Below are 26,513 nucleotides of genomic sequence, written 5' to 3' on the forward strand. Positions count from 1 at the left end.
AAGACCCAAGCATACTTTTTCACAGCTGGAATAATAAGGAGCTCAAACAGTTTTGTGCATCCTGCCTGGAATGTCAATTATGACAAATAACTAGGTGCCAAATGGTGCCTTTGGTTCCCTTGCCTATTACTGAGGTTCCATTCAAGAGCATAGGAATAGACATTGTCAGACACCTCAAGCCATCTACCTGGGGACATAAATACTGTATATCCTGGTAATCGTCAACTATGCTTCTCATTATCATGAATCCATTCTGTTGCATCTGGCTATTGCAAAAGCAATTGGTCTAGGACTAGTTGGAGTGTTACCATGAAAGAAATAATTACAGACCAAGGCACTCCTTTTATGCTGAAAATATGTAAAGAAATAGACACCCTCCTATGCATTAAATATATGATAACAACTGTCTATCATCCACAAGCAGATGGTCTGGTCGAAAGGTTCAATCAAACACTTAAACAGATGTTAAAAGAAAAACTGTCAGAGTGGATGAACAGGATTGAGATCAACTTATTCTGCATGTTTTTGCCTAATGGGAGGTGCCTAAGATATTCATGAGCTTTTCCCCATTTGAGCTGTAGGACGGAAGAAAGCCGAGGAGTATTCTGGATCTGGTCAAAGAGATTTGGGATGAATAAGATTACCAACATTTTAGAATATATAGTGCAATTGCACAACTGTTTCAAACATATCTGCCCTATAGTCCTCACCCATCTAGAAGCTGCAGAAAGGACCAAGGCGAGGCTATACAATTGAGGAACCACATGCCACAAATTCCAACCCAGGGATCTCAACATGTTTTTGATTCCCTCCTCTCAGTATAAATACTGAACACACAGGCAGGGTTTGCACATAGTTTGTGTGAGGAACTTACGGATTTGGGTGTGACTGCCAATCCTAATGTGATGTAGGAGACCATGACAAGACCCTGAAGGTTGCTGAGGGTTGTGTTACCAGTGTTCCCAAAAGGAGGTGTTTCATCTCACAGGGCACTCTGGATATCATCGAGAGGAGTTGCAGCGCATGGCTTGATGGCAACTCCGGTCTGTATTGGGAACTGAGTAGGACGGATTCGAGGCGTTTGTTAGAGGAATCTGTGAGCAAGTGACACAACATCTATGGTCAAGTGACCCACGTCATGCTTACAGAGAAATCAAAGCTTTATGCACATCTGAATCTGTTCCTTGGAGAGTCGCAGTCAGGGCAGGTGATGGAACGATACTTATGGATGATACTGCAGTTGTGACCTGCTGGGCTAGCTACTCTGAGCAGCTGTTTAAAGCTGATCCTCCGGCTAGGACATTGGATATCTCTGGGTCCACGGTTCTTTAGGCTGATCCTCCAATTAGCTGTGAACCACCCAATCTCACTGAAACTGCACAGGTGGTGAACTAGCTGAGGGTAGGGAAGTCTGCAAGGATCTGTGGTACCTTGGGTGAACTTCTCCAGGCTGGTGGTAAGGCTATCCTCCTGGCATTGAAAGCAACCTTTGCTTCTATTTGGGAGACTGGCGTCATCCCAGCTGACTGAAAAATGGGACTTGTTGTCCCTATCTGGAAAGGGAAGGGTGATCGCCTGGATTGCAGAAACTACAGGGGGATAATACTGCTCTCAGTGCCGGGTAAGGTCCTTGGCTAGGGCCATCCTCAATAGGATTCGTGTTCACCAACCAGAGACCGGAGTAGTCTGGTTTCACACCTAAGAAGTCAACCATCGACTGCATCCTGGCACTGAGGGTCCTCATGGAGTGCAAACACGAATATCAGCAGAGTTTCTTTGCAGCCTTTGTCTATTTTCATAAACTGTTTGACTCAGTTCATCAAGCTGCCCTGTGGGGCATCCTGAGACTTCGCAGGGTCCCCTCAACATTGCTGGATATCATGGTCAGCCTGTACACTGGTACTGTGAGTGCTGTGCAGAGTAGAGGCAGAACTTCTGCATTTTTCCCAGTTGATTCTGGGGTTCATCAGGGGTGTGTTCTTGCTCCTGCTCTGTTCAATTTTTGCATGGACAGGATGTTGGGCAAGGTTGTGGGGTCCAGAGGCTGTGGTTCATCAGTTGGTGAAGAAAGATTCACTGATCTTGACTTTGTTGACGATGCTGTGATTTTCGCTAAATCAATGGAGGCTGTGATCGGTGCTTTTGAGAGACTGAGCTAGGAGTCTGAGTGTCTGGGCTTGCGAACGGCCCTGGATAAAAAAAACAAGATCCAGGCCTTTAATGACCTCTTGTCTGCCTGCGGAGAGAGTGTCGACCTTGTTGAGAAGTTTACTAACCTCAGCAGTGACATTCATGTCTCTGGTGACTCTTCCTATGAAGTCAGGAGATGGACTGGGAGAGCATGGGTCATGAGGACGCTGGAAAGGGGTGTGTGGGCATCCTGATATTTATAAAAAAAGGATGAATGTCCAAGTGCTTCCAGTCTTGCTATATGATTGTGAGACATGGACGCTATCCAGTGATCTGAGATGAAGACTGGACTCCTTTGGTACTGTGTCTCTTTATAAAATCCTACTGCTGGTTTGACTTTGTGTTGAATGAGTGGTTGCTCATGGAGTCCCGAATGAGGCACATTACCTGTATTGTGAGGGAGCTTCAGCTATGGCACTAAGGACAAGTGGCGCAATTCCCCGAGGGTAACCTGGCTTGCAGGATCCTCATCCTCATGAAAGAGTGGAAGGCTTAGTGGATTATTTGGTAAAGCAGTCAGTTTGGAGGATGCCAGAGAAGATTTACCATGTAATTTACTCAAGCTCTGAACAGACAGACGGTATACAAGGTTCTCTGTGTCTAATACCCTAAACCTCTTTGCTGACTCTCTAAATTTTGGGGACACATTGATACCTGAGCAAAGATCTCAGTTTCAGGAAATAATTCCGTGTGTGAATGATGTTATCAATACCAAACAAGGATGGACAAACTTGACTTCACATATCATCATCACAGACAGACCCAGGAGTAATTGCAAGAGAACATCTCTATTGGCTACACAAGGCTGAATGTAAAGAAGCTGAGCAGGAAATTTAAAAGAAATGGTATAACTAGGTATTACTTTAGAGAGTAACAACTCTTGGTCAAGTGCTATTGTTCTTGTACCCAGGTCCAGGAGGTTCTGTAATGTTTTCTGCTGGCTAAATCAGGTTTATAAATTTGATGCGTTCCCAATGCCTAGGGTGACAATGAGAAACACGGAAATGTATATCTCCTAACAACTTTAGATATGACAAAGAGGTATTGGCGGATGCCTGTAACCCCTGTAGCTAAAGAAAAAACTGTGTTAAGCACTTCTAGTGGCCACTGGTAGCATTGTGTGATTCCATTTGGTTTGCACTGGGCACCAGCAACATTCAAGTGTCTGTTGGACAGATTGTAACAGCCTCACCATGCCTTCTCCTGCATATGGGAGGAATATCTGCAACACCTCCTGACCATGCTCCACAACCTCCAAAAAGTGTGAATCATTAAAAATCCTAAAAAATGTAATTTTGGCTTAACGAAAACCAAACAAATTGTGCTGTGTGGTGGGGCAAGGCCAATCCAAGCCTCAATGGTCAAAACTGGTCTCATCTTAAATTGAGCAGGCAAATACAAATGTTCTTGGGATCAGCAGGCTACTTACCATTGATTAGTGCCCAGTTATTCATACTCATTTTATTCTCCAGATAGATGTCTATGAAATCGTCAACGTGCTGAGTCAGAACATCAATGATGGTAGTGTGAATCAGTAGCGCCCACTTTTAATTGTTCCTGTCCACTTATTTCATACACTGTGGAACTGTTTGAAAATGTCACCCTTATAATCTACAAACTATTTCTTCTTGATGTTTTACAGAAAACAAAGAACAGCATTACAATGCCAGCTGCTAAAAAAATGTGGTATGTCAAATCTTAACAAGTCAATTAACAATCAACTGAATTTCAGCTTGAATGCAATCAACATGGTGATATATTGTACTGTACATGGTAGTCTTTACAACCACCAAATAGCGGTGAAATAGTTTGAGTTAATACAAGTAATTCATAATGCTTTTTAATTTCCTTTATACAATGAACACTGGTGAGGATTTGAATCACTGTACTCTTATTTATAAGAATAAAGTTTTAATGTACCAGTCATGTATGTGATGTGACAAGCTCAGCAAAGAAAGATGAAACTTTCAACATCAATTATCTTGTACTACAGCAAATTTCCAAAAACAAGCAGATCACAATTAAAATTATGTTTTGCAGTTGCAGTTTTCAGCTTCATCAGCCATTGTTACACATGCAATATGAGAGGGACTGCTTATTACAATTGGGCTGTTGTACAACTGGAAGAATTTCTGTCGGCTGTCTCATAGTGTGAGAAGTGTCACTCCCCGATTTTTCAAATGTTGCCATCAAATTTCTCAATAAAATCATTGTGAAGTGACCATAGTACGTTGTACATTGGACATTGTCATTGTCATGCTAATTTTTACCTTTTAAATTTTAAAAAAGCTAACTATTCTATAGCAACACACCTTTAACTTAACAGCAAATGAAAGAACCCAAAATAAATTCAAAAGAAACTGTAAATTACATAAGATTGCATACCTCCAATTCTCTCTGCAAAACACACAGACTGTATTGCCCTCATTTTCGCAAAAGTTACACCTTTTCTTTTCAGTTTCAGAGCACAGTACAGCAACAGTCAACAATGCTGGGGCCATGCATATATACTGTATAGTCTGAGGACCCACATCATAGCATGTAAATTGGACCAAACATGCTTGTACTGTTTAAGCACATATGCAGCTAGTGACTCTACTACACAGTGTGAGTAGTCGCTTGACCGTAATTTCTAAGAATAACACTAAAATAATGCATGCCCAGCAAAATAAAATACTCAAACTTTTTGTTACTGCTCCTAAAGAAGATTTTTTTCCAAATAGGCAATATAATTCTATCAAGAGAACACTGACCTTATTTTGCATAGTGCACTCATGAAACATGAAAGTACAGTCTTCCAGGAAAAACAGTTCACAGCAATTTTTGAAACAAAATAAAAAGGTGCCCATGAAAAACACCCCTGAATTTGTAGGTATAGTAAGGTAGCATAAAGAAAGCCTTATTTTTTATTTCCCCAGTTTTTTTTACCTGTTTTCGTGCCCTTGCAGCTGTACAGGTGGAAGTGGTAGCTGTGAGACAGGACTATGATGAGGTGCTGGGCTTTGCTGGGCCACGGGACTCTGCTGCGCTACAGGGCTCTGCTGGGTCACAGGACTGTGTTGTTGTGCCATAGGGCTCTGCTTCTCTGAGCTAGCAGCTGATGCTGGGCTATTGAGCTCTGGGATGAAAAAAATAAAGAAATATTGTTCATATTCTCCACAGACAATAGAAAAAAGCTGCTTTTGTGTTATAAAGACTGTGTAATGTTTTTGATTCACATTAATGCATGCAATGCACTAAAGAAAAAAGATGCTGACAGTAATCTATAAAGCATTAAACATGGCTTATTTATCATTTATTTCTTGTATGAGCAACACCAAGTACTGAAAATATGTTTTTCTCATTGATCTGAAAGAAAATATTGTAGAACAAACCAATATTGTAAAGGCCATGCTATAACACAGAAAATGTCACTAGAGATTTACAGTTGCATCAGTCAAAAGAGAACAGTGAATCTGTTGTGTCCAAATGTATACCACAGTGATTGATAGGTTATCAATTAAATATAGAGCAACTGCAAAAAATAATTAAAAAGTTGACAGCGATGGACATTGTAATTCCTTCAAACATTAGAGTCATGGCTATTGAGTGTTATGCTGCTGTGCTATTTCCAATACATATCTTAGTTAATGTATTTCACTTGGTGTTTAGTGACCTATAAAAAAAATTCCTATGATGTAGTAGGATGTACCCATAATTTTGGTTTAGATACTCCTCAAAAACACTCCAGTTACTGCTAGCCACTAGAGCTATTCAAACTATTAGAAGACTAACATCTATCAGAACATCAGGAGAAAAAATACATGGTGGAGGCCATATCTTTAGAGGTACTGTACATATAGAAAAACATATGCATAGCATTAAGGTCAACGCAAACTGTTATCATGGATGCAAAATTACAGGTAACATTCTGTTACAACGAATATCTTTACAATGAAATGTTCGTTACAACAAAGTATTTTTTATGGTCCCTACAGTTTCCCCATATGGCACGAGTCTATAGAAATCTCGTTACTACAAAGTAACTTCAGCAGATACTTTCATTACAAAGAAGTGCCCAAAAGACTTTGAAATGCCTGAATGAATCATCCACTGAGCAGTTAGTTCTGTGGCCACAGCTCAGTTCTGCACAATGATCCCCCAAACAGAAAAATTGTAATTTTTCTTCGAACTTTCCTTGTACTGTTTTTTTTTTTTTTGCCTTTTTTGTTTCCTGCAGTTTTCAGTGATACCTTTTGCTTATTGCTCGTCAACATTTGAAAAACATCCATTTGAATTTAACTCATTGTCACCCTCCTATAGAAACAGCAGAAACGAAAAAATGATAACAGTTCATATTAGAAAAAAAAAAACCTTACATTTTTGCAGTTCTTGATTGCTGCAAAAAGAAAAAAGATGTTGCCAGTGAATTCAGAATTTCACCATCGAACCTGTCAACTTTCTTGAAAGACCAAGCAAAAAAAAGAAGAAAAATCACGGGTTGCAAGCATATGTGAGCTGCTTCATTTGAAGACATTGAAAAAGCAGTTTTTATGTGGTTCAGTGATGCTCGTTCAAGAAACATTCCTATTAATGTGACACTCATTCAAGAAAATGTGAGGTTTGTAAACGCACGTCCCGAAGTTCGATCTCCGCATCTATGGAAGACTGTTTATCTGTTGCCGGGGCAACAGCAGGCTCAAAGCTATGCTGCGTCTCTCTGCCAAAGCAAACAGAAAAGATATTGATGGCCGATGCAAGGAACATTTGTAAATGAAGGTAACAGGATTACTTGATCATTGATTTGGCCCCGACCCTGCCTGACTGCTGTGTCTTTGTATAGCAGAGTGGCAGATCAGGCTACAATAAATAAGTGTGCCATTCCTGTTTCAAGCTGAATAAAGCTGGTTTTGCTAAAGTACTGAGACTCAGCCTTGTGTTTTGGGGTGCAAGACAGGGACTTATATCGCGACCCCGATCTTTTATGATTTGCTTCTGTGTCACTTCACTGCAGCACTTTGAGCCTGTTGTTGCCCTGCCCCGGCAACGGACAAACAATCTTCCACAGATACTGCAATCGCACTTCAGGAAGCACTTTAGCGTGTCGTTCCCGTAGGGTGGGGAGTGGGTGGTCTTAAATGAGTTCAGAAACCTCACAATATGAAGGTTGATATGATGATTGATAACTATGCTGCCATCAATATGCTTCCAAATTTAGATAATGTTCGGGCTGAATTCCTCCCTCCCAATTGTACAGCAGTGCTTCAGCCATTGGATTTGGGCATCATTCCCATACCTGAAAGTGTATTATCGCAAGGAAATGCTGAGAAAAATTCTCATCGGCATAACTTGAAGGCAGGAGGAGATTAAAATTAAGCGAAAGAAGCTATTGAAATGATTGCAAATGCCTGGGTGCAAGTTAAAGAAAGCACTATAGCAACAAATACAGAATCTCATTACAACAAAATATTTTTTAGGTCCCTGGGAGTTCGTTTTCTTTTTTTAATAACACCTAACAAGAATAACTGGATTGCTTTTTCAGACACGTTCAGTGAAGATGGTAGTAAACTACTCTTTTATGCTACCAGCAATGTAATTGGTTGCCTGGTCTGATATATGGAGGGCTAAACAATTTATGGTAGTACTTATGCTCAGCAAAGCAGTTGGGAAATGCTCATTTTTGCCTTGCATTGTTTCTGGTGATCATCCCTTATTTTGTGTGTGCCTACTGTACAGTTTATCATCATTAATACCAGTCCACTACACAACAATATGGAAGGGCTTTCCACATTAAAAGCATGAAAATGGACTACATGATCTGCCTTGCAACTGAAACTACAAATTCACTGATGTACATAAGCAAGAAGAATTATTTATAAATACATTATGTGACTTTTGAACACAATGGCCAAAAAAAACCCCTCATAAAATAAAGAATACACGAAATAAGATGAGATTAATCGTGTCATCGTCACTAAATTCTCAAGTTAAAAAGATCTTACCCTCCTGAGGAATGATGCGTAGAGTTACACTTAGTCCGGCATCTTTGATTAATTTCACGATATCTGCATGAGGCATGTTAATAATGGACTGGCCATTCACAGCGAGTATCCGGTCCCCCACTTTCAACTTCCCACATCGATCGGCTGGACTGCATTCAATGATTCTACCAATTTTATGGGGCACAGCTTCCATAAAATAAATATAAAAAAAAATAAAGAAACATAACATTGATGGATTTTTTAAATGCTATTTAAGGCAGGCAGGTGGACAATTAAAAGCATGTTAACTACAAAGTACCCCAGCTGCAAAAATATATTCACTTTGAGAAAAAAAAATCTAAATTTTAAATAATTAAGCAATAGATTAGCAATGATATGCAGTATTTAAGACTGTTCAGCTACATTTTTTTTCAAACAGCGCCCTCCTCACCTCTTGTGACAATGTGGATATTCGATCTTGACAAATACAGAACCAAATAATCCAAGTTAATCCACTAGTATGAATAAATTCAAAAAGAAAGCATCCAATATGCACAGAGACAGCATAAATTAGCCCTGACATAACTTCCCTGAGATCTCCTCTGGACAGGAAGTGTGTCTCTTTACTCCAACTGACTTCATCAGCTTTAAGAATATGCCTGCTGATAATATCTCCTTCAGAAATTAGTCTTTTGTTGCTTTGGTTTTACTAATCCTTCTTAAATAAGTGTTTATTTTTAAGTAGATTGATTTAAGTACAAAAAATGCTAATTGGAATTAGATAAAGATAACAGTGCAGTATTCAAAAAATAAGCACTCGCCCAACTGCATCAAAACAGCAATGACTTAAGAGCACCTGCTTAAGAAATAAAAAAAAAACTAAAAAAAAACCACTGGGAACAATGAAAGTGTCGGGTAAAATTAGACATGTAACACGTTGCTGGTTGTGGGGTGTAAAATGTTCACTATTATGACACTACTTATCTGTGTAACATAATACACTATAGGTGATGACTTTAGCTTTCTAAGTAGAAGAAGACTGTCAGTTTATTTTTCACTGTGTAAATTCATATATGGTTCTGAGAACTCTTAAATAATAGGTGATTAGTCTCTATGACTTAAAGCGAAGGTGGGTAATACTGGTTACTATAATTATTCTGAAAGCTGGTGATCAATTTATACTTGCAAACTGGCTGATGAGTTAAAAAGATTCTTGTTGACAAGACACCACATGAAAAAGAATCTGATAGTAAAGATTTTATCCTTCAAAAAAACTATAGTATGTTTACTTTGTGTTTCAGCATAATAAATCACAGGTTTGTATTTAACCTTTTAAGTCTGAGGCTAACCACAAGCTTCAAACAACAACGCTAATATGATCAGTAGATGTACTAATCATAAATTGGTCCTGTGAAGAGAGATGCACATAATCATAAAGGGGTTATTAATGTGGCTCTGGGCTTCTTAACCAATATGTCTTATAAGGGTAGTGGTAGACTGAAGGAGGAGGAGCTGATAAGAAAAATGGTTTGCTGCTGGAATAAAAAGGTAAAACAAAAGTGGATGTACAAGGGGGGACCCAAAAATAACATGCTTGTTTTTTTCATGAGGCTGGAGGGGAGTTAGTTCCAAAATTTGCCACTAGGTGCGTGTACTAGACTGCCCTCTGAATCATTTTGCCAAGTGGCGTCCTTGGGTAAAGGTCTGTAAGGTCAGTGCAATTTTTTTTCTTGAGCCTCTGTTACTGTCTTCATTGATTTTGTGATGGCAGACTTGAAAGAATAACGTGTTGGCATCAAGTTCTGTTTCCTTTGGGGGAAAACATCAGCAGAAGCTGTCACAATGTTTTAATAGGCTTCCAAAGAAGAAGCTTTGAGCCAGGCAAGGGTTTTTACCATAAAGTGCTGAAGTGACTACGTAATACTGTGCAGAGAAAACAACCTGAATTGCAGAGATTAGGCAAGTGGCTTCTGCATCATGACACAGTACTGAGTGTCTGGCAGTTTCTCATGAAAAACGGGATGACTCCCAAGACATTGCACCCTGCGATTTTTTCTTGTTTCCAAGAATGAAGAAGGACCTTAAAGGTAAGCATTTTCAGGATGTAGAGGAGATCAAGAAGCAAACGACTGAGGCACTGAAGGCTATCACTTTTTCAGAACAGTTTTGAACAATGGAAAAAGTGGTGGGACAAGTATATTGCGTCTCAGGGAGGGTATTTTGAGGGTGATTACATTTTGGAGATATTCTGAGAAATATACAGTTAAAAAAATCTTGTTATTTTTGGGTCCCCTCTAGTATTTAGGGACTTCACATTATGTCTGGAGAAGTATCTGTTGTAACCAGACTCAACCAAAAAAAAATTCTACACCATTGTATGCTTGTGAAAATATTCCTCACACTTCCTAACTGGAGATTGTGTATCACCAGTGGAATCTGAAATTTATTAAAAGCTTGGAGCAATGAATTTCAGGTGGTTATATGCATACATAAAAGAAATGAAAAGTTGCAAAAGGTCAATACAGGGATAGAATGTAGAATGTTAGGGGAAAACCTGACACTGGGTAAGACAGAAAAAGAGACCTCAAATCAATAAAAAACCAAGAATGCCATACTTTGAAAACAGGAGTTGTGAACATGATGAAAGGGTGTAACAGATAGCAAGAAAAGCTCACTCATTCCTATAATGAGAGGTACTATTCTTCTGCAATCAAGACAATTTAAATTGTGACATAAAAGTAGACAGAGTGTCAACTATCTAACAATAAGATTTACAAAGAAAGAAGAAAAAATATACTCACTGATTGTAGATCCAGTCTCAGGTCTGTTTAAGGAACTAATGATAACAAAGCCAAAGCCCTCATTCTCCTTGCGATGGATGACAACATCATTTGTCTGCAAACTATGGGACACAAAGCCTTCTGGGGGTGAAGCACCAGAAACAACTTGCTGCGTGCTGTTGGGATAGGCCACAAAATCACTTCTTGGAGAGCTGTGTTGTGTGGATACTGATCCAGGACTCCTACCATTCTCAGGACATGGATCACCTAGAAAATGTATTTTACTATTATGTACATTTAAATTGTAAACATGTATTGATATTTACATATTATATTATGTAGCAATATACAAACACATATATACTGTCACATGCCTGCGCTTGGGGAACATCTTACAGGCTTAGATGATGACAATGTTACCCCAGACCAACCAAGGGTACTAAGCAACAATGGTATCTTTTTGTTTCTCCCCTCTGCAGAAAGGAAGATTGATGTGCCACCATCTATGATGTCACTTCTGGGGCCAGCCCATTAGTGTTCACCTGTTCCTCCTAGAAATCAACATAAACGATACCACCGCCATCTTGGGGCAGTCTCAACCTGAACAATGGGACTAGGTCAACCTTTGTGTTAACAAGAGTGTTCTTTAGTGCCTTTTGCGCTCTTTGCAATATATGGGGTTTGCCTTTATGGTGCTCCAGACCCTTTATGAGCTATTTTTTGTAGTTTATTACAATACATATATACTTCTGTGATCTCAAATTGGGTTAAGAGGGTTTAAGAGTGCTGATATGCCATAAATACACACACAATTTCCCCTTGTGGATTAATACTGTATACCAAATACCAAGTACACACACACACACACACATATACGTATACTGTATATATATATATATATATATATATATATATCAATCTATGGGTCTTATAATGCCAAGAACAAAGTAACAATTCAAAGCAGACACACTTATTGTTAAAACATATATTAGGGTGGGATAAACAAGATCACACCAAGTACAAAGGAAAATACATAAAAACTCGCAATCTCACTGGGCCTATATTTCTTCGCTCCTTTGCATTGGCTTATTTGTTGGGGGGTTGGCTTTCATCTTGCCCACCTCCAAAGTAGTCCAAAACTACTTGGTCTTACAATGATCATCTTTCTCAGCCCCTCCATTCTAGCCTCTCTTCCTTTGTGTCAATGAGTTGCTCATCAGGTCCTCTGCTTGGCTCAACAATGAATGGCCTGTTAGTGTGAGGTTACATTTGTCAGACAGAACCCTCATTAGCAAGAGAAACACACATAGAGCTCCCTTTAACAGCCTATGGTGCCGCTGAACTCTGCAGCCTCATTAAACAGTTAGGTCTATTAGACAGTTTAAAGCCATGTGCTTCCTCTTCTAAGCAGCAGCACCACATTTCTTCCAGGAGGAAAAACTTGACTATTGACACTATAAAGCTTTTCTCTCAAGTAAAAGGTCAGACCTCCTTGGATTGTGTTTGATTGTTGGCTTCCAAGTGTCCAGGAAATATACAGTACTATAATTTTCCTTCCAGGGCTCTCTACTTTGTTCTACTTTGTAGAAGTTTTGGAGAATTTGCTTCCAGGATGCTTTTTACATTGACCTCCACTGGCTACTCATTGGCTACTTACAGTAGTTTGTGAGGTTTCTCTTGAAACACCCATGTTTGTGTTTCTTTTATTTGGTAGGTCATGTGCACATGCATATATTCTTTTTCTTTCATGCATACAGGGCACATAGATAGTGTGATGCCCATGGTGCACACAGCCTTAATGATTCATGGACTAGGGTACATGAAAACCAAAACAATAACCTTGGTGCCAAAAGTTCTCAGTGCACATTATTCTCATCTGGTAAAAATCAAATCAAGTTCAATAAGTGCAGTGCGAAATTCTCTTCAATAAATAATCCATAAAAACAGTGAATTTGTGGAGGTTAAAATCAATCAATCAATAAATAAATACAATCAATAAAACCAATAAATACCTTTAAGTTAAAATCAAGAACAAAAACAAAGTCAGAATTGACCAAATTTTCCCATCTTGTCTCATGAGCACATCTCCCTCTCTCAATCCTGTCTCCTTAGCTCACTTTACTGGCCTGCTCAGCACAACCAAGACTCTAGCGGGCATATCTTTGGCTCCTGTCCTCAAAACCATTCTTTGGTAAAAGTAAGGACCTAGTAAGCCCTGCTCCCTTGTTTCATCCCCATCCTTTGCCATATGTAGAATGACCACCAGAGTGATCTGCTGCTCCTTCTCCTTGGAAAGCTCAACAGTAGCGACACCACCCATGCAGTGCCATTCCTCTAATTCCAAACAGGACATCCCAACCACCTTGCATCCTTTCCTTCCACACCAGCTCAGTTCTGATCCTGGCACTCTCTCTGTCTTTAACTCAATATTGGTTTTTCCTATGCCCTTTCTCGGTCTTACTTTCTTGATCAGGCCCTTCTATACCCCATAAGGGTAGGTGCACCAAACCATCTACAGAGACTCAATGAAGTATGGCTACATTAACAGCATTTATGCATTCAACATACAATTAGCCAACTCTTTAATTTGGTTCTCAGCAGCTGCATGGCTTTCCTTCTGCACACCTACATCATCGGCTCTGAGCGACTCCACTGGTTTCATCAAAACTGTGCACCAAAATGGACCCTTAACTCGCTTCATCATAGATAGATAGATGGATAGATACTGTAGATAGAATGTAAGGGATATTCATAATGTAATGGCATGGTTTAAATAATCTATAATGTGAGCCTGTAAAACATTGTTACACGTTTTGAATTTTGTTAGAAATGATGAGAGTGTTTAAGTTTTAATAATACAATTTTAGTGAGTGAAAGTGACACTCTGAAGTTGACCCAATGAATAACTATCGTTCATAATCATGGGGAAAGTAATTCATCGTTTTATAAAACATAAAATGTGCCTCTTTTGTTCTAATTTTATTATTCCACTAAAGAAACATACAGCAAAATCACCAATTTTATTTTTGCTTCAAGGGATTTTAAAATTGTTTTTAGCTTAGAACGTAATCAGTTTTTTAAAAAGCATGATTATGTGTTCAATTGTTATTTAGAGGTGGGGAGATGTGATCACTAAGCACATGTAATACAGAAATGCACAGAGAGAAACATCTGCAGCAGCAGAAGCCTTATCTGATGTGAGGAGCTGGCACACAGTTTTTTCCATTACACTTAAGTCTCTAGCATTGCCCCTCATTGCACCAACCAGTAATTGGCAGGAACAAAAGGTGAATATTCCTATTCTACTCTGACCAACCATTATCTTTTTGATATAAAAATGAATGGTGATAATAATACTGTAGTTATGTGCAAATATAATCTTATTTACCTTTTTTACATTACTATGGGAAGTAAAGGAATTACATATTCAGACTGGTGGCACATAGCCAATTATATATTCTTCTGCTATTATAAGAGAATGAACCAGCTTCAAAATATGACAGACTGAAGAAACAGGAGGTACACAAGACTCTTTACAAACATAGTGGCCTCAGGTCATTAAACAATTAGCGATTATTGTTAACTTGTTCAAAATGTGTTCTTGCAAGGATGACATCTTGATTATTTTACCTATCAAAAGATAATAATTAAGAAAAAAAAATAAAAACAAATAACAGTGCATATCTGTAACTCATAAAAATCCCCCATACTGTCAATTCAAATACTTCTATAAATGCTTGATAACACTTCAGTTTAGATACTAAAACATCCGTAAATGTTCATTCATCTCTGAAATACTACCTCAGTTTGAAATGGTCAGAGGTGGCTTGAATGAGACATATTTCTCTTGATGTTGCCTCAGTATAAGACCTGTGAGTCCTTCATATTCACAAATAATTTTACCAGTGTATCAAAGCCACACTGCACAGAGAAGAATGGCATTTGTAAGGATTATTAAGACAAAAAGAAGCTGTTGTTAAAGTCTTGTTACGTAACAGTATGTGACTAATAGATGTATTTTGCAGTACCTAAAGTGTTACCAAATGCTTTTTTAGTCTTTGGCAAGGTTTCCAAAAATGAGTAGGAATATAAAAATAAAATTATTGCTGGATGAGAAAGCAATATTTTCTGCTTCTGTATATTGTAAGCCATTGTTCAAACTTGTCGTTTAATCTTGAAGTAAAGTGAATAAAGTATATTCTATGTTGGGATGAATGGCAAGTTCTCATCTATTTTGTTTTAATGAATATTTTGCTATATTAGGCATAAAGCTGAATCCAATAGGTTCTCAAGGAATAGCAGCAAATAACAGTGTCACTATGAAAAATGTTACTTGTTTTGTTTATAATATTCATTATGTTTATTGTTCCACACTAGTGAGACCAGAAACTTGTTTAGAAACAAATACAAAAACTACTTAAAGTATATAATGAGTAATAGTAATTGAGGAGCCTGTGAGTCATTGAATTAAGATAAAAATGTAAACAATATTCTTTACATGGTCAGTCAGACAATTTTTCCAATCAAGACAGTGCTTGTATGAATCTGATTTGGATATTTTGTTCTTGTTACATAATGTTGTGGTGTGATATTAGAAAAGCTACAATGAATGTAAAGATGTACAGTTATATTAGTATTTTTATTTAATATAAATTCCAGTGAAGAATTCAGCCATTTATCTATACATTTTTAAACATGCTTGTTTAGGTTTTAGGTGTGCAGTGGAACCGGTGCCTACCCTGTCCAAATTAAATGAAAACAGGAACCAACCTTGGATGGCGTGCCAGCACACACTTAATCACACGCTCACACTCACTTAATCAATGTCACTCTAGTTACCCATATTTCTATTTTGCCATCCCAGAGACAATCTGGTTATGTACGCAACTGCTTCTTAAAGCTACTTCCTTAAAACTTGATGTCGCAAATTCACAGAATTGTAGTAAACCTGAGTTTATAACTGTGCTACAGCTAAACGATTAAATTGCATGATCATTACATACAAAACAATATAAATTAGGTAAAAAAAATACACATGCTTTTCAAATATAAGTTCAGTAATATTATTATTGACTTATAGCCAGTTAACAATGGGGAGTGGAAAACAAAAATTTTAGCCAGAAGCATTCTTGGAGTAAATCCTGAGGAATAGTAACCCCTGTATTTTACTGTAATCAGATATTTTCTTAGTTTCTAGTATATATCATTGTATTTGAAAGAAAACCACTAAACTCACCCACATACTGCATTTTTCGCCTAACTGTAAGGTTGACCTGACCATTTCGGGCTGCAGCATGCATGAGGTCAATGACATATCTGTGTGTCTTTCCAGCCACAGTTATTCCATCGACAACCACTAATTCATCCCCTGGTCGCAGTCTTCCATCTCTGTCGGCAGGACTTTTCTCAATTATTGCTCCTATCAGAATCTAGGGTAAAAATAAAAATTGATCAAATCAGAGTTTAACATAAGTTTCAAAGTGTCAGAGTAATTCTGTTATCATGGGAGGAACATGGCTACACAAGCAGCACTGGATATGAGGCTAAACTAAAAAATGCCCTGGTTAAAAGAAGGACTAATTCAAGTGATGTGGCTGCCAATGCTGGCTGCAGACTGAAGAAGCTCTACTTTTGTTATGCTAAACCTAGTGAGCCTTTTATTTGACTTAGGTGCTTTTGTTTTTCCTTGATTCTTTTATTGGTTGGTTGCCTATATGTTGTATTCATTACTTGCCTTTTTCCTCAAGTCCCTTTAAATCATTTCACTAGACAATTTAAGTGAATTTCAGAAATAGACAATAAAAGTGACAATTTCATTACCTCCCTTCACAATGGCTTCACCACTCATCTTAAATTTATAACATACTGAAGAAATTTGTGATCCATATTTTGTTTATAATTCCATTGAAGATATTTACCATATTTCTGATTGAATTTTAGTAAAACTCTGAATATGAAATAATATTCTAGGAAAGCATGCAGTATCCATATGTTGTGGTGGTGCACACACCATAGCAATATACTGTAATTGATTATTATTACTTGGAAATTTAATTTAAAGGTGCGTTTAATTTATGCCAAATGTGTGCTGTATTCTGATCTTGTAAGTTCCCTTGGTATCAGCCAAGTAAATATAAAAATAGTAATAATAATAAATAAAAGTGTCAGAAAATGGATGACTATGTGAAAGAATGGATACAATAAGCATACTGTATACACCATACAGCTTTAAAGAGAAATTCAAAGAAGAATCTTGCAGCAGGACAAGAACACATGAACTCCTCATACAAGATAAGGTACCTGATCAGCTAAGAGCGAATATCTATGAGATGGAAAACATCAACTTGATCTAGCTGAACACTAAAATATACACTCTTTTTAATTACATTGAAGCCCCGTAGAAAAAATAACTAATGAGCTTAGCTGTGAGCTAATTAATAAGAAAAAAGACACAAACATAAAAAAGCAAAACCTTAAAAGGCAAAAAAAAACAACAATAATTAATATCACACAAACACACATACTTGCTACATCTCCCTAAAAAATTAGCAAGCCCATTTTGCAGTTCCTGGATTATCACAAAAAAGGCAGAAACTGGGGAATAACAACATCTTTAATAAAGGCAGGAGTCCACTTAAAAGCAGAAGGTGGTTGGGATGAACACCTGCAATTAAGGTGGTCTGCAGGACTGAACTTAAGGACCACTTAGTTAGCACTGAAGCAGCATCTCTGCTTTAACAATCGCTCTCATTTGCACCCATGACTTTAACAGCTCATCGGTAATTATTAGATATCTGGACACAATTTAACAAGCAAACTCCACAGAAATAAGGTCAAAAAAATGGTAAAAGTAAGTGTGTTTAAAACCGTAACAGATAAAACTTACTTCTGAATTTCTCCTTAATGCAAATATCACGATAAGCAATATCACAAAAGCAGGATAAGAAAAGTCCAGCAAAACAATTAGATTGATGAAACATAAAAGTGATCCACTAATCTGTGAAACAGGCTGGAATGAAAGCTTGAAGCCACAGTGGTACACCAGGTCTGAATGTCGAAGCTCCTGTCTTAAACATTAAACTTTTGTGAATATATTTTTCTACTTTCCAACCCACTCAATCTGGTTCATCATTGTAGGGGCAGACCCTATTCCAGTGGTACTTGTATCAAGAGCAGGAACTAACCTTTGGATGGGAGATATAGGCTCACCACCCACACACACTCACCTAATCTGCACTTAAACCACTAGATACTAACATCTTCTCTTCTGCTCTCTGTCTCCCATCATACTAGGCAAAACTTCATTGCTTTCCAGCTGCAATATACTTCCATAAGTCCAGCTCCTTTGTCTACTGCTGGCAAACATTTCGCCTCTGGCACACACTCGACAAATACATGGATTAAAACTTGTTACATATCGACTTTGGTTTGAGTCTCTCCCCACTGGCAAGATCCTGTTTATATTTGACATTTTCTGTCCTTTTAGTCTTAAGCTATTGATAATAATACATTCATTATGTATATGCAAACTGTAAGTTTCTCCTATCATTTACTTACTGGCTGCCCAGGTTCATCCCCACCCAGTATTCTGAAACCAAATCCAGATTTCTGCCGACGAAGATGGACATCCACTTCCTGAAAATCAGCACCTTAAAAAATAAATAGTAAAGACAATTAATCCAGTCCATTTAAAAACATCACTAGATAAACAGATAATGTTACTCAAGTTTCACAATAATGCATTGGATTTTACAGAACCATGAGCTAATTAAGGACTACTAGATCTGCTTTATTAGTTGAATATTAAAAATGTCTTTGTATTAGTCCATCCATCCATTTTCCAACCCACTGAATCCAAACACAGGGTCACGGGGGTCTGCTGGAGCCAATCCCAGCCAACACAGGGCACAAGGCAGGAACCAATCCCGGGCAGGGTGTCAATCCACTGCAGGACACACACTTACACACCTACACACCAAACACACACTAGGGCCAATTTAGAATCGCCAATCCACCTATAATGCCTGTCTTTGGACTGTGGGAGGAAACCAGAGCGCCCAGAGGAAACCCACGCAGACACGGGGAGAACATGCAAACTCCACGCAGGGAGGACCCGGGAAGTGAACCTGGGCCACCTAACTGTGAGGCATCCTTGTATTAGTAATATTGAAATTTCTTACATTACAAATTTATTCACTTAGCATGGCACAAAACATATCTCTGATGTCTAAATTTTGTGTGAAATCAAATAAGCTAGCTTATATAAAATGATAAAAAATGCTGATTCTAATGTTTAGAAACAATGAAGTAATTTGCTGTATGTATGTATGCTGCAGTAAGTCTTATATTGAGGTAAGGTAGTTATACTCACTAATTATGGTGCTGGAGAGTGACATGACAATTGGCATATGTAATAAAAAATTACACTTTACCACTGCATGTAAACGTGACAATATGGTAATGACCCTATAGACCTATACCTAGTATTACCCAGGGAAAAACAGCATAAAAGGGACTCTTTATATATTACTCCAGAAATAGGCTTTTGTTTGAAAGGCAATAAAAGTTCTTCTTTTCAATATGGGAGCAACATATATAGATTTCCAGAGACAAGGCCTAAGAAATTCAAAGGTCTCTATAAATGCAGCCTATGCGGTATATTCATGCAACATCCTCTAAAATGCAAGTGCTGAGTTAGTCTAGATTTCATCTTTTTTTTTTTAATTCTATTATTTTTACACTGTTAATTTCTTGAATATGTCATAGCATATCTATGTATAGGGTTGTCCAGATCTAATTATGCAATTTTCATTACACTATAACTTATTAAGTTTATTACATAGAAAATCACCCGAAAAATCCTGGACCATCGAGAAGTATGTGAACTGACGACATGAATAATCGTCTTTGCGCCGAACTGGAAACGTCTCGCATAAATCAAAGTCAGCCAGATGATCTGGATCTGCAAAATTAGATCTGGACCACCCAGTACATTAAATATCATGTAAGATTCAAATCAAAGTGAGAGTGGAAGACTAATGAGTGCATGTACAATACATACTGGAATATTCACAATTTTTAAATATTTACTACTTAGCAGAATTTTCTTGTCAGTATCATATGGCCTTTGTAAAGTATGACCTTTGCAGACTTTAAGTTTAAAATCAGAGGTATTCACATGTATTAGGAAAATAAGTATTGTATATCAGAGCTTGAGAAGGACTTTGTTGTGCTTTTCAAGTGATTCCCTTATTTCTGTATATAATCCTTACTTTAACCTACAGTACTACTATTCCTACTAGTAATACTACTGATAATAATAATAATAATGCTAATAATAATAATACACAGGGTCTCTGTAGCCCACAACTGCTAAAATAGGTTGAAAATTGATAGAGGGAAAATAATTTATTAAATAGCACCTTTTAAAAGGACACAAAGATGAAAGGAAATAAAAAACATAGATATGTTGCAAAGAATTAACAGAAAAAAATAGGTGAAACAAAATTAAAATGAAACTAATGCACAACTGGAACATGGGAATCAGTGGGAGGCAATAAATCAACAATGAAATATGCTTTTTTTAGTATGTTAAAAATTACATTGAACCTAAAAACCTATATTGAAGGCATGAATTTCAAAGTTCACAGTTGGTTCCCTCTGTGCAACCAATGCGAGCTTCCCACGATTTTGCATTGCATAACAGTTTAGATAATGTATGGCCGGATAGGTAGGTGCAGTGGAAATGAAAGCACAAGATCCCCTGGTGGGTAGATGAGGCTGAATAAAGAGACAACCAGAAGGCCAAAAGGAAAAGAACAAAGTAAACAAGACGTGGTGTAATCTTTGAGACAATCCTCTTAATAAGTGAGTGACAAAGCTTGGAGTGATTTTCAGGTTAGTAGGAGAATCTTATAATAAGCTGTGTAATTAACTAAAGAATAAGAATCTTATATTCTTGTAGTGATAAGTGAGAGAGTGAGGGTTGGAACCTCAAAATATTACAAATGAAATAAGTAAGATAGAATTCATGTGGTATGCAAAAAAAGTGAGCTGTCAAAAAAAAATCCTGAGCTTTTTAACTTGACAACATAAGAAAAAAATATGGAGATGTAGATTTCAAATGATACTTATGAAGAGATGTAAAGTTCTATATATGTTATATTTAATCCAGGGTTCCTCCACTGGCTGAGGCTCAAGGTCTCTTTTGTGTGTTTTTGTTCGATTTTTAGTTGTTGAGGTATGTTATGTTACTTGTGTTTATTGTCTGCTGTGTTTTCTATGTGTTTTGTGGGTGGTTCCCTAAGAGGTGAGGCCACGTGCCAATCACAGCCAAAAACTACCCTCAGCCCTATCAATCTGGAGGGTCTTCCACAGTTCCTGGTGGTTTATTTAGAAGGTAAGTTCTTGTACTTTTTATGTATTTAATGTGCTCAGTGATTTACAGCATTTTTGACATTTTGCTTTGTATATTGACTATGCTTGGGATTTTATATTAGGACTTTTGTTTGCCTTGAATTGCCTTGCTGGCAACTGCTTTTTGTCTTTTTATTCCCTATAGAGCTCACTGTTTAACAGATCCTATGAAAATAAATCTTTAATTTAAAAAGGTGTCTGTGTATCCCTTTTGGTATCTAGCCAGGGAATTAAATATGATTTCCCCCTTTAGTGGACATTTTTGAAAGTGTTTTTGGACTCAAAACAGCATAATTAGTGAAACAATTACAATTGTTACCATGGTGGAGCATGGTTGAACCAAGGAAAATGTTTTAAGAAAAATGCTGCTTATGTAAAGTAAATATTTGATGTGAAGATTATGTACAATGAAATATGTAATTTATAAAAATCAGGGACGTCTGGTACATGCTTCCTCAGTTGGTTTGCCCAGTTGATTTCCAACAAGGGACGCTATTGGCGGATGACTAAGAAGCTACCCAATCAGAGCACGCAGTTAAGTTCCTGTGTGCTGATTGGCTCAGTGACGGAGCGCCAAATCTGATTGCGCTGCGTTAACCAGGAAGTCTCGTCTCGCTCATTCAGCATCAATGTGTTTCGCTGTGTAGAGTTAACTTTTGTCCTCTTTTGTGTATCTTTGTGCATAGTCAAGCCCTTCGCTATGGCTCCAAAATGATCTGTCTATCGTAATGGCTGTAACATATGTGATATTGGAGACGCTCGATATCTTTAAAATAATATTTAGGTTTTACTGTATATAAACAGTTTGTTATCATACATAATTTCAATGAATCTTACCTAATATCTAAGAGAATACAAAGGGTTTATGCTGTATAACGGTTCCAGAAATGTTTATGAGTGTAGGAGAGTTTATAAGGGCTTAAAATATACAAAAATAACCATATGAACATATGGTTTTTACTTTGTGGTTTTTCACCTTTCGCGGGGGTTTGTTTTGGAACGCAACCTCTGCGATAAACGAGGGATCACTGAATATATATATATATATATATATATATTATATATATATATGTTGTAATAACTCTAAATAGAGGATAGCATTCCACCTCTTTCCCTGAATAACGTGATGTGATGATGCTTGGGTAGTCACCGGATTCTACAATAATGACAAAATGCCATTTGCTGCTTACTGATGGTTTGTTGCTGTCTTTTGAGATGTTATTTGAGTTCAATGTAGTTTTCCCACTATGTATCCAGTGGTGCCAGAAAAGGCTACCATCCCTGTAGTGGAACAACCAGGTTTGATAATGCATGCATGAAATGATATTTATTTTTGTAAAAAAATCTAAAGTATATTTCTGGCAAGGCATTAAGTTTTGCATCAACAATATTTAATAAGAAAACTCTCCCTGATGGGGATGGGTTATGTTATTAAGGTTTATATATTTTTTCATCAAATTAAATCTTCACCTCTCATTTATACACATTGGTTGAAATTTTATATCACTATATGAATTATGTTTATTTGATTTGATTTTAGAAAACTACCTGTCAAAAGCAGTGAACCCAGCCACTATGATGTTTGCTGATGACATTGTGATTTGTAGCGATAGTAGGGAGCAGGTTGAGGAGACCCTGGAGAGGTGGAGATGTGCTCTAGAGAGGAGAGGAATGAAGGTCAGTAGGAACAAGACAGAATAAATATGTGTAAATGTGAGGGATTTCAGTGGAATGGTAAGGAGTTACAGATGATAAGATTTTCATTGGGGGTGACGAGTATGGACAGGATTAGAAATGAGTACATTAGAGGGTCAGTTCAAGTTTGACGGTTGGGAGACAAAGTCAGAGAGGCGAGATTGCATTGGTTTGGACATGTGCAGAGGAGAGATGCTGGGTATATTGGGAGAAGGATGCTAAGGATAGAGCTGCCAGGGATGAGGAAAACAGGAAGGCCTAAAAGAAGGTTTATGGATGTGGTGAGACAGGACATGCAGGCGATGAGTGTAACAGAACAAGATGCAGAGGACAGCAAGATATGGGAGATGATCCGCTGTGACAACCCCTAACGGGAGCAGCCAAAAGAAGAAGAAGAAAGACCTGTCAAAAGCTGTGGTGGTATAACTGCTAGTAGGGTGCTCTTTGCACTCTCAGTACCCACCTTTTTATCGCGATGAGAAAATTAAAATCTATAAGTCACAAATAATTAAAATGTTAAATAATGAGTAGCAGTAACATATAAAGATGAAAGGCTCTCCAATATTAACATATTTGCCGGGGTTTATACACTTCAGTACATTTCAAATTGCAGGACTTTTTATGACTTTTCCAGTACCATCCAGCCCAAGATTCCAGGACTAGGCTACACTCCAGTTCCGAACACAGCAAAATTAAATGAACCTATTAAGAACACATATGAACTCAAACACTTGGCCTATTTTAAATTACTAACCACTTATAAAAACTGACATTGAAGCTCATGCTATTTACCCTGAGTAATAACTCAGTTATATTTTATTTTTTCCAATTCAAGACTGAGTTGCTACATTTGAAAAACAGATACAATGTTTTTCAGGGCAACAAATGTACCATTCATTATACACGTGATGTGCAAAGAACTGGTTTATGCCAACACAGTGGTGTGTGCAAGCAAAAGATACAAAGAAATCATGAAAAAGCCTGTTTTGTTCAAGTGCTCTTTACAAACACAACACTTTAAAGTGTATTTAAAAATATTAGTGCTAGCAACCAAATACCTATTAGACAAATAAATGATCATAAAAATAAAATTTTCACATATTTTAGGTAGTAAATTGTTGTGGATGAAATGTACAACATATACCTTGGGAAGGGCATCCGCACACACTGTATGACTCTCTATTATCTCACTATTGGGAAACTTTTACTGAAAAAGCTTGTCTTATATGAATAATGCTCGTAGATCACATTTAAAACCCAGAGGAGTTCAGACATTTACTTTCTGTCACATGAAGACCAAGTTAGCAATATAGTAAAAGTATCACTAGCCTGACTAGAGCTCTCAGTGATGGTACTGCCAGCTAATCCACTTTCACTGGTACAGCTCACTTGTCCCGCAGGTCAGACAACAGCCCCGCAAAAGATCCTAAAAAATTTATAACTGAATAACTTGCTTCCTGGCTCTTCTACTCACAGTGTTTACTCTCCTTCATACACCTTTTCAAAGCAGCCTCACCTGTATTCCCAATGCTAAACATCTTTATACTGTGACATCACCCAGCCATATGTTTATTTGTCTTGTTGAAACCAATCTTTTCAGTCCGCATTCTCCAACCATTTCAAGTTAAACATGCACTTTCCTGGCATTTCAGACACTCGATAAATCATACTGACATGTCTAAAATATACAGGGTTCTTTACTTGGCTATTTTCCACTTAACAACAACTTACCACTAATAATTCAATGTGCAGGCTAACAGCTACTGCATATCTATATCAGTTTACCTGTGTTCTCATACACAGAACAAAAGGCAGGGTAATATTAATCATGACATTAATGCAAGATGTGGATGTTTTGTTGGTTAACTATTGGGATGTTTTATCTCATGATATGTGATTATTGCAATTCACTTTAATATTTTATTTACAATTTCAAGGACATTTCAGTACTGGATTTTGGCTTGATAATTTTCATCAATTTCCAAGACTGTTACAAACCCTAATTTGCAAGCCCATCTTATACAACTCGATGGCTACTGGGACCTGATCCCTAACCCACTAGTATCAGGCACATGGCAAGACCTAATCCAGGACATGTCCACTGAAGTTTCCACTCACATGTGCACACACACAGACTTACACTCAACCAATTTAGAATCACCAATTAGGCTAATGTGCCTATCTTTGGCACGAGGAAAAGAAAACTAAATTGGCCTGACAAAAGAAAAGAAGTCATTTGGACCTACCAATTAGTTGATAACAATACGAGTTAGATTCTGGTAAGAAATTGGAAAGTGTAAATAGAGTGATACTTGTTAATATTCAAATTGCTACCAGCTGGAGTTTTGAAATAATCTGGCACTTTACCACAGGTAATAGAGAGAAAGACAGAAAGAAATCAATAATAGCAACAAACAGAGGGATCAATGAATTTTAAGAAGCCTTGACTAAAACAGTGAGAATGTAGTCAAATTGAAAAATTTACCAATTCAATATATGGGTTACATCAGACATTTAGAAAAACATTAACTACACTAAAAATCTGACAAATACGTTTTGACTCGAGGAGAGCAGGTACTCATGCACGAAAAGATGAATAAGTGGCGTAGAGTTCAAGTGGTGGTTACAAGAACAAATCGGGAAGAAACAGCAAATTTCTGTGGAAACGGGATGAGTAATATTGTCCTTGGACAGCAAAAACTTGTCAACTGAAGACAAAAAGGCCCTTAAGACTCATGAGAGGACAGTAATGAGAGCATCTGGCAGCATTCAAGAAAAAAATAACTGAATTCAACTTAGTGAAGTTCAGGAGCAGAAATCATGCTAAAAAGAGAATAAGTTTAACAGATTAAGTAAAGAAATAACATGGTTATCCATTCATCATATATTTTATGAATCTAATGAGTTAATTCAGGGTTTTGCCATGGGGGCCTTTTAACATCATTATGTTTTATAGTATTAATTGTACTTATATTTTGAAACTCAGTGATGAGGGGCAGGAAAATTAACTGCAGCACAAATGAAAGAAAGGAAATAAGGATAGTTTACACCTAGTCTCTGTACACTCTGTTCAATTCAGAATGACATGTTATTCAAATATTTGTTGGCAACAACATTAATAAGCTAAATTGATAGGTCAATGTTAATCTTACTACATGCTGTGAAGACATTAGTGTGGTGTATGAGAGGAGGATAACCTTCTGAATGAATAACACAGCAGTAAAAATAAAAACAAAAACCTAATCAAGTACGTTTTAATTTATAACACCCTATAAAGAGCTACAGTATGTGTATTTACACAGTGGTGCATTTGTCTTTTTGTACCATTCAGTGTTGGATGTTACCCCTTGACTCTAGAAACTGGATTAGAAATGTTTCATAATGAAGGAATGGTTGGTATACATCATTTCTGGCTGTCAAAAATATCTTTTAAAGAAGTGTTGGTACATGCTGTAGAATGAACCTTTTTCCT

General features: G+C 37.4%; 1 protein-coding gene across 6 annotated transcripts in view; it reads right to left on the reverse strand.

The window, feature by feature from the left end:
• Positions 1-26,513, reverse strand: part of magi2a (membrane associated guanylate kinase, WW and PDZ domain containing 2a) — a 1,205,404-nt gene that overhangs the window by 61,802 nt on the left and 1,117,089 nt on the right. For all 6 annotated transcript variants that reach the window (XM_039761046.1, XM_039761045.1, XM_039761048.1 and 3 more), the window contains 5 exons: positions 18,488-18,579; positions 16,167-16,359; positions 10,952-11,197; positions 8,172-8,357; positions 5,119-5,308 (listed from right to left, as the gene is read on the reverse strand). In XM_039761046.1, the coding sequence (XP_039616980.1) occupies positions 5,119-5,308; positions 8,172-8,357; positions 10,952-11,197; positions 16,167-16,359; positions 18,488-18,579 (907 nt within the window). The remainder of the gene's footprint in view (positions 1-5,118; positions 5,309-8,171; positions 8,358-10,951; positions 11,198-16,166; positions 16,360-18,487; positions 18,580-26,513) is intronic.

This window comes from Polypterus senegalus, chromosome 8, assembly GCF_016835505.1.
Source record: "Polypterus senegalus isolate Bchr_013 chromosome 8, ASM1683550v1, whole genome shotgun sequence".
Lineage (NCBI taxonomy): Eukaryota > Metazoa > Chordata > Cladistia > Polypteriformes > Polypteridae > Polypterus > Polypterus senegalus.